The 9,931-nt window shown below is 42.5% G+C and overlaps 1 protein-coding gene across 1 annotated transcript; it reads left to right on the forward strand.

Moving 5' to 3' along the window:
- The first annotated feature begins 7,779 nt into the window (after nucleotides 1-7,779).
- Nucleotides 7,780-8,836, forward strand: tcima (transcriptional and immune response regulator a). The gene has a single exon (XM_044017800.1). It carries the CDS (start codon nucleotides 7,939-7,941, stop codon nucleotides 8,239-8,241), a length of 303 nt encoding a protein of 100 aa, XP_043873735.1. The 5' UTR covers nucleotides 7,780-7,938; the 3' UTR covers nucleotides 8,242-8,836.
- The last annotated feature ends 1,095 nt before the right edge of the window (nucleotides 8,837-9,931 follow it).

The following is a 9,931-nucleotide window of genomic DNA, read 5'->3' on the forward strand; positions in this document are numbered from 1 at the left end:
TTGTATTTAAGCGTCATAAAGATTACATTTGTGCAGATAAAGGGACAGTGTCTCTAACAATGACACCTGGTTGATGACTTGAAAATGATGCTGACTGTGATTTGCATCGACTATTTAGGAAAATCAGAAAACAATATCATTTGCATAATGATTTGGAATAATTAATAATTTGGAATAATTTGTACGTGTATAATGGAAAAGTATAACAATATCATCATCCCTGTATCAGGAAGACCGTTGTATTCAAGCAGGCTTTTAGTTAGACGAGGAGTTAGGGGTAGTTGGGGCTTATATGGCTTTGAATCTGTGTTTTTGTGTCTATGTTTTTTATGACTCTTTTTAATATTTATTTGATTGTAAAGCACATTTTATAACTGTGAAAGGTGCTAGATTAATAAACTAAACTAATATTATATAGCTGTATTTACTTACGCATATACAAGGTGGAGGCTACAGTTGCGGGTTGGTCACCAGAGAGATAGCCTCAGGACAAAAACCGGTCCTTAAATCTGGTTGTGAACAGCTTTTTTATGACTAATATCTAATTATTATACGCAGTGACGTCTGAAAGTCAACTCTGGCGTATCAGAAGTTGAATGACCTCTCATGAGCTTGTTCCAGTTTACTCAACAGTGTGTGCGACTCACCCTCTAGTTCCACACTGACTGTCTCTGTCTGTAAATCTACGGCACAGTCGTTCGTCACAGTTGCACTGAGTCACTGTGTTTGCAGCTGCCGTGTTATTGTGACCCAGAGAAAGACAGGATTCCTCCCTGACTCTCCAAATCCCTTCTCCTGCCTCCACCCTCTGACTTGCCCTACACTGGTGAGCAACAGCAGACATATGCCCTACTACTGTTTTCTTATTGTCATGGAAACGGTAAAGCAGCCGAGGTCACGCTAAGCAGCAGTTAGCGGCGGTGCATCCAGGGTTTCGACTTCACGCGGGGGTGGAGGACACTTTTACGGTGCTGCAGGTTCTGCTGATGATAAACTATAGGTTTCTAACAGTGGACTGTAGTTGTTGTGGTCTGACCTCTGACCTCTGAGCTTTGAACTGTGATGAGTTCACGGTTTTGTTGTTGCAGAGATATAAAAGATTATATAACCCTATTATATAATTATATAATAGATTGTGCACTGAATTCACCAAACAAGATTGCCCACTTTAGCACAGAGTTTCCCAAACTTTCTACGCTGGCACTAAACCACTTTTGTGTCCAATACCACAAACTGGAGTATGTCTCATTAATGAGATCAGTCCAATACAGTCATTTTAGACACATTATTAGGTACACATGGGTGTCTCCTGCTGCTGTAGCTCACGGTCTTCTTCATGTCTTGGTGGTAACAAGTGATTATTTGATACACTGTCGTCTTTCAGTCATTTCTGAACCAGTCAATGGAGACTGAACATCCTCCTAAATTAGAGTCCAGGTCACAGATAACGGAGAAAGAGGGAAGCCAACGAAACAAACAGATCGTTTGAAGTTTGAGTTCTAGTGATTAAATGAAATGGACAGTTCATCTTTATCTATCTAGAACAACTATCACCGTCTCTCTGAAAACACCTCCAGATTGATTCATTATCAAAGTCTGGAATGATTTTTCTTGTGCAGACAGAAGGTTTTTTTTTTTGTGCATTCAATGTTTAAAAAAACGGAAAAAAACAAAACAAGAATTGGATTTTAAATTGTCCAAAGTGCTTGAAGGCACAAAATGTTCCACAGCCAGTCACTGTTGATATACACTATCCACTCCTTATAAAGTGGCAGGGCTGACACCTGGAGTTGTTTTCTTCTGCTGTAGTATATCTGCTTCAGGGTTCAATTTGTTTGTCCTGTTTCTTTGGAACATTCTCTGTAAACTTTAGTGATGATTGTGCGTGGACATCCCAGTAGATCAGCAGTTTTTGGAATACTGAGACCAAAGAAACCACATGCATCCATCCATCGTCTACTGCTTTATGTTGACATAGAGCAAAAGGTGGGGGTCACACCATGAACATGTCGCCAGTCCAGACACGTAGACAAAGACACTCTCACTTATAGGCAATTTTAAGTGTCCAATTAACCTCTGCATTATTTTGGACATGTGGGAGGCGACCGGAGAAATCTGGAGAACACCTACACAGAAAAACCCAGACTGGGACACAAACCAGCAACCTTCTGGCTGTGAGGCAACAGTGGTAGCCATGTGCACCACTGTGTGGCCCCCATCTCATTCAAAGTTAACTTCAGCAGCTCATCTCAACCAGAGTAACACTGGAGCTTTAACTGTCCACCTGTAAGGACTCCTCACTGAATGTCCTCTTGACCCCCTGCATCCATCTGCAAACTAACATGAGGACAAATGACCTTAATATGATCCACCTGATCCAGTGAGGCCTGGACAGACAGAGACACAGTTCAGCATCCCGACCGAGGAGCGTCACGTGGACACATGTACAGTCACATTGGCCCCGCGGGCCCCTGCAGCGCGGCCAGGCCGAGGGAACCAGATCGAGCCGGTTCATTGTAATGGTAACCTTACTTAGCTGTGGCGTTCACGCTGGCTCAGAGCTGGGTCATTTAATCTGCCTGCACAGGCTGCTGCTCCCTGAGGGGATCAGGAGGGAGAAGAGCCAAGAGGAAACATGAACTGTGCTTTGCGTGCAAGAGTTACCGGCCGCTCTATTGTGGCTGTGATGAGACTCACACCCTGCTTCAGTGTAACATGAAAACGCCATTGATTCCACTGAGCCTCCGTGCGTAGTTTTCATTTTACCAAGAAGTGAGCAAGACGATAAACCTCTGGCTGTGACGCAGCTGCATAACTCCCGCTTTATATTATGTTAAGTGCAAGTTTTGTCAGATGATTACTTGTAATAAAATATGGCGCATGCTGTGCTTATTGCATCACTGTGCTCTTCAATTACCTCTTCTGTATTTTTCTGGGAAACGCAAACCATTGTTTCAAATCCTTATTTATCGAGATTTGTTTTACTTTTTATTGCCTTGGCTAACTAAACCCCCCGCCTGCGTCGTGTTCTTACCCAGCAAATTCTCTAAAGAGTAATGTTTACACACCCGTACGTGTGCCACCGCACCGCTGCACACAAACACCTTCCCTGGAGACTCCCAGTTTCCTAATAAGTCCTTCCCTTCCTGGGAAGGACTTATTAGCTTGTCTGTTTGGCAAGGAGCCGCTTGCCAAACAGACACACACTGGGTGTGATTCCAGTAAAGGTCCTTCACTTTAATATAAACACAAGCTCAAATAAAGACACATGTTTTCTTATTGTAAGCAAACGGCATCCTGGTGTTTCATTGACTGTTATAACTACTTTATGTTCCTGTGCTTGATCCACTAAATTAAATTTATTTTGACTGAAAGTAAAAAAGAATGCTAGTTTCCATGTGTTTTATGGCAAGTTTTAGCAAGACACGACTTTGCTTTTCCAGTTAGCTAGATACATAGCTCGTGATTTGTGTCGCGTTATCTACATTTAGTTAACTACTAAGCTAGATAGTTATCTCGATACACAGCTAGCTGCTCAATAGTTTGTTAGATAGATCTAGCTAACTATATTTTGCTAGCTACTTAGATAGTTGGATACATAGCTCGATACATTGATATAGCTCTAGCTACCTGGTGCTTTTTGGTTCTCTGACGAAGTTCCAAGCGAGCTTAGTCGATAGTAAAATGTGACGTCAACAGAATAATAGCTTTCAAAGTGAACAATGCTGAACTGTAGATTGTTAGAAATACTTAAAAATCCACAAAACATGTGTTAATCTCCAACATTTAGCAAAGCGCCACTGTAGCGCCACACTTGATCAGTATTTATAAATCACTCTTACAAGGAACTTATATTTCTGTTATGTCAGTTTTAGCTTGTATGTCATTTCATGTAGTTTATAAACAGCTGTTTTCATTTTTATTAAATTATGAGGAGAAAATCATAATCACAGAACTTGAATTTGTTAATCAAACATAAAATAAATACATTGTGGTTTTAAATTTGACAGCACTATTAAGATAAGAAGATTTATGTGGATGTAAATTCTCTGCAAAAATAATAAATTATTACATTCTGGTGTTGATCTATAAAACAGAAGCCGAGTGACCTCGGTGGAGGTCTGTGTTCTCTGTGTACTTTCTCTTGTTCTGTTGTGTTTCAAACACAAACTCTTACGATCAACTTGCAAACTCAAGGGTCAAAGTCTCTTCACTGTGAGTCATCTTCTCATAAACCAGATTCTGCTTACCTCAGGTATATAACAGTGAAATGGAGTGGGATATCTGGGACATGAACCGCTTACACAAGAAAAAGCTGAGGCATGAACCATAATACCCGAAAAACGGTGGATACACAACACCACGCTGGTAAATCAGTGTTCCTGAGTTACGCAGGATTTGGTCATTTCACCTTCTTACATCACCTGCTGTTTCAACAACTCTGTTAGCTCAAAGTCTCTTTTACAAGAATCACAGGCGATTTGGATAAACCTGTACTGAAAGCATGCTGTTCCATGATCTGGCAATCTTTATTTGTTGAAGACATTTCAAGGCAACAAAGTGAAAACAAAACTAATATGACAACAGTGTGACGTCATGTGCTAATGATGTTTTCCATTTGTAGTTGGAACTCGGAATTTCCAACTCGGCACAACCTCACCAACCCCAAAATAGAATTCCAGATGGTTGCCACCATACAAACGCAGGTACTTTTACTGTTAATTGCACTTAAGCTGCATTTGTTTCACAGTAAGTCACATTACGGTTACACTTTTAACTGTACAAATGTTGTTATGTTGGCTGTGTGCACAAAATACCATGTAGGCTTATAAAATGAGAATAAGAATGTGGAAGAAAGCCAGGTGACTTAGGCGACTTTGAACACTGCATGGTTGTTAGCATTTCAGAAACGTTTGATCTATTGAGATCTTCACACAAAACTGTTTCTAAGGGAGAAGAAAAAAGGTCACGGGGTGAACTCTGAAGCAGATTGGACTCCAGCAGAGGACGACCACACATGGTGCCACTATATTAGGAGTTCTCTGTACCTAATAAAGTGGACTGTGCTATCTGTTGTGTTATGTAACCTTGCTGCGATATCACAGGCTGTGAGCATTGACAATTTCAATTTCTAATTCTTGGATTTTTTGAAACAGAGGATGGTAAAAATCACCTTCAGTTTGCACAAGAAAAAACTTTGCAGAATCATTGTGATGATGAATAATTTAAGGTAGTTTTTAAGAGGAAATCTTATTTTACTGTGTGAACAACCGCAATAAACAAAGACGGCGATAGTTGCTCTAGATAGATAAAGATGAACTCTCCATGTTACTTAATCCCACAAACTTCAAACGATCTGTTTGTTTCAACTCTCTTCCCTATTTTTTTTCCATGAAGACACCTTATGTGACCTGGACTCTATTTTGGGGACATTCGGGGGAGAGTGATTATGCAATTTTGGCTAAAATTGGACGTTCGTGTCTTATCGTGTGGAGATATGCGAGGGAGTAAACCATGCGTCTCCAGAGAATCCTTCCCCACGGGTAAGAAGATGACAGACCTTTGACCCCCGGCTAAACTCACATCCCATTTGTTAAGATAAAGCATGAATGTCTGGTGTGGACAGGAGAACAGGGTCAGCAGCTCAAGGCTCCGGTTTCCGTCTTTAGCGGTGAACTCTCATTGTGTATTGCTTGTCTCTGAAGTCCGTGGGGACAACTTTGGGGGTCATAAATATGCCTTTACCACCGGGTGACACTGTTCTTGTGCGGAGACATTCTTTGTCCGCAGCCGTAACGGGCCTGCCAGCTTGAGACAAGACAAGTATCCTGTGGCGACAGACCTGGAAAACAAAGGGTCTGGACATTGTTTTACTTCAGGCCTGGCAAGGACTTTTGCGTTATTGTTCGACTCAGCACATAAAAGTCGGCAGCAAACATGCCAGGGATGCCACGGATGAGCTGCATTCTCCCTGCAGAGCAGAGAAAAGTGCGACTTCCCTGAGCCACATGTGGCCACCGGCTCTGTCCATATAAGGCACCAGACCGTGGTCACACATGTAGAAGGGAGAATAGCTGGTTCTGTTTTCAGGAAAAGCCAATTTTTCTTGACTTGCACCAGTGTGAGATTGACACATGTTTTTGCGAGCCAAGTCGAGGCTCGAGGGGGGAAACGCCTTGAAGATTTATCAGCTGTGATCAGCCAGCAGCACGGACCATGGGTCAACTCGGCTTGTAAACACAACTCACTTAGCCTCCTGTCTCAAAGCCCAAATGTAAGCCACGTATTTTTAGCAGCCCTTGCTGGGAAGGCAAAAAAAAAAAAAAAGACAGATATGATCTTAAAAAACACTTCATTTCAATGAATTAAAGTAATTTTGTTCCTTAATAACATGGCGTGTAAACTGTTTACTTCACACAATACTTTATATATTCTTCATGAAAAAAACGTTATATTTATAGGACACACAGTTCAAGTTGTCGACAAAAAAAATGGAATTTGAACATTTAAATGATAACAATGAGTTTTGCACATGGATTTCATGAACATCAGAGCTCCAGCCACAGTTGTGTGATGTGTGTCCCAGCAGGAAATCAAGACCTAAACACACTGTGAACAACTTTATTTAGCTGATTTCCTGTTTTATAAACTGGAACAAGTCACAGAAGTACCACGGTAACAAGCACACGGACATAAATGAGTCACATAAATGAACTGAGAACAAGAAATCTCAAATGTTCATAATAACACGGACTGCCAGTCATTGTTGTTACTGTACATAATCTAACCCTGTTTTCTTTCTTTTTTCATACTTTTACAGCAAACTCGACCTGGGGGCCACTGAGCCACTCGTCTGGTCAGGAGAGGCCGTGAAGTGTAAAAAATAGTTTGAGTGGACAATATGAGCTTAAAATGTAAATCACGTTATATTACTATAACCCCAATAACGACATGGAACGACAAATAGTTTCTGATAAAAAGTAGCAAAATCAATCTGTAAATAATCATAATAACCATTTTCTGAATGAAATAGTTACCAGGCTTTTCGTTGATGAGCTGATTGTTTAAATCAGGTGTGTTGAAGGAGAGAAACATCTAAAACATGCAGGACCAGGATTGAGAAACACTGGTTTACTGTTAACATAATCCCATGGTGTTTTTACAGCAGGGTGAGTGTGTTATGTGTAACTGTTTTTATGTAATAATTGTTGTCGGCAAAGTGAATTAAGTGCCAGGTTTCATGTGTTTTTGTTTTTAAGTTGCTCTCATTACTGTCACGCTAATGTAATATATGTATACACAGTGTATAATATACAGGATAACACTGCTACTTACTATATATATATATATATATATATGCATACTCTATACTGTAATCATTAAGATGCATAAACAAATATATGGAAGATGAATGAAATAAAACACTTATTAATGTATATATCCGTTGGTGTACTGCAGATTAGATGCATATTCTCTATGTCGTCTACCGTGTAGCAGACTATATGAATTATAATAAGATAAATGCAACGTAAACATGTATATGTCAGTGACGTATATGTTTACTACAGATGCAGAGATGCTTTGCACACGGTTTCATCACATCCACGCTGCCCTGTGCGCATTTGCAAAGATGCAGCAGCAGTAGCAGCAGAGTGTGGTGTGGACTGATCTGTGCGCCGAGACGAGAGGCGGCGCCTGTGTCTGCTTCGCGACTGCTGACGTCACCACTATCAGTGCGTGTGTCCACTCCACGCGGAGCAAATCCGCTATAAATACGCTCGGACTCAGCTCTCCTGCGCTCACTCACTCTCCAGCTCTTCGCTCCGTGGACTCAGAGCGCACCTGACAGCTCATCCACAGCGGGTTGGAGAGACTCTGAGTGCAGAGACGCACAAAGACATCCATCCATCCAGCTACCGGAGAAAACAAAAAGACGACATGTCGACCTACGCTTCTTCTGAATGCCGCCGGGTTAGCCCGTCTGTCCACGGCAACAAGTTCGACACGGCGCACCGCAAGAAAGCCGTGGCCAACATCTTCGAGAACGTCAACCAGGACTCGCTGATGAAGCTCTTCCAGAAAACCGGTGACATGAAGGCGGAAGAGAGAGTCCGGAGCATCTACTCCTACACGCAGGACCCGGAGGAGACGTCCCGGGCTCTCATGGCTCTGAAACAGCGCAAGAAGGACAAGTTCCTCCAGATCGCTGGCATGGTGCGTCAGCTGCTCAACCTGCGGTGATTGCAGCTGCTGCTGTAGCAGCGGCCCGTGTCTCTCTCTCTGTGGGCTCGTGTGTGAGCCGAACGTGAAAACACTCCCTGTGCGGGTGAGAAAGCCGCAGGTGCGGCGGCTCATTGTCGCCGTGGAAAAGGGCGCGTCAGGCGCGCGGTGTGTGTGTGCGCGCAGCCAAGCCGCCCGGAGCGCTTGACGCAGCGGCTGTGGTGACAGCCGTGAGCCCTGCCTGGAGCGGATGGAGCAACACAATAACGAATGAAGTGACTGTGGAAATATGAAAGGGGCTTCCACGTCTTCCCTTTGTGACACTTGAATCCATGAATGCATTCCTGGGGATGCGCGTGACTGTGGAGCAGCAGCATCACTCAGTGTCTCTGTGTGCGTTGATGTTGATGCGCAGCTGCAACATGAGACTTTATTGTGCCCGAAGAACCAGCCTATACACGAATGCCTGTCCTGAACATGCCTTGTCTCTCACATTCTCTTTGTTAATATGAACACTTTCTCATTAGTGGCCACTGATGTTGACATTGTTACCAAAAAATGTTGTGAACCTTTGTCCTATGAACCTTTTTAATAAATTATTGAATTGTCTACAAAAGCTGAAACCTCCTTTTGTCCTTATTACACGTTTGAAATGTATAATGTGTGTTATCACGTCAGGTTAGCGTCATAATTCAGTTGTACAACTTTCAAAACCAGTGTCACAAGGTGCTGTGGAACAATGGAAGCACAAACAATAGAGGTTTAAAAGACGTAATTAATTAATCAGAAGTAATTAATAATCAATAAAATACACAGGATATACACAAAAACAATGCAGGGGGCATTGACCTTTGTCCTTTTAGGGTCAACTAGCGGTTAAACTGTGAGCACAACAAAAGAAAAGAGCATCTTCAGGTATTTAACAAAAAAAAGTAAATGACACAAAGGTGTAACAAATGCCTCAACATACGCCACAGAATCCACCTTTGTCTGCTGTTGAGCGGCTGTGAGTGTTTGGCGATAAACAGGGGGAAGCCCTCAGGGACAAAACCACGAGAAAGAGAAAGTGACGTGATGCGAGTGGAGACACGGCAGAGCAGAGTCACTGCTCCAGTGTCAGGGCCGAAGGATTCATTTCTTTGTTTGTTTGTTTGTGTACAAGAGAAAAGTGAGACCACTCCTTTATTGTGATGCAGCGTTTGAAGAGCTAGCGCTGGTTTACTCACAGTAAAGGGAGGAAGAAGTGGTTTCCCCTCACAGTGGCTTTGTGCCTCATCAGACCGGCGTGAACCAGTTTGGCTCGGGGTTAGTGAGGGAGGCGGCGGCTGCTGCTGCTGCTGCTGCTGGTGGTGATCTCCTCGTGCTGCAGCATGTTTAATCATCCTTGCTCTCCCAGATAAGAGCTCGTCTCTAAGTAGCATTACAGGGTTTACAACCTGCAGAGGAGACTTCACGTCCTCATCCTAACAGTCACACAATTATTTACACAATTTCACAGGTTTAAGTGCAAGAAACATACGTTATTTTCATTTCACAGGCTTTAACTGTGAGAACATGCCATGTTTTTGTGTTTTATAGTGACATTATCGTGGGTGTGGCTCCTGCAGGAGACTGGATTACGTATGATTAATTAGCGATTACGCAAGTACTGCTTAATCTCTGTAATGTACGGCATAGCTGTGACGTTATAGTAAAGTTTACGATAAAATAA

This window comes from Solea senegalensis, unplaced genomic scaffold (genome assembly GCF_019176455.1).
Source record: "Solea senegalensis isolate Sse05_10M unplaced genomic scaffold, IFAPA_SoseM_1 scf7180000015844, whole genome shotgun sequence".
Classification (NCBI taxonomy): domain Eukaryota; kingdom Metazoa; phylum Chordata; class Actinopteri; order Pleuronectiformes; family Soleidae; genus Solea; species Solea senegalensis.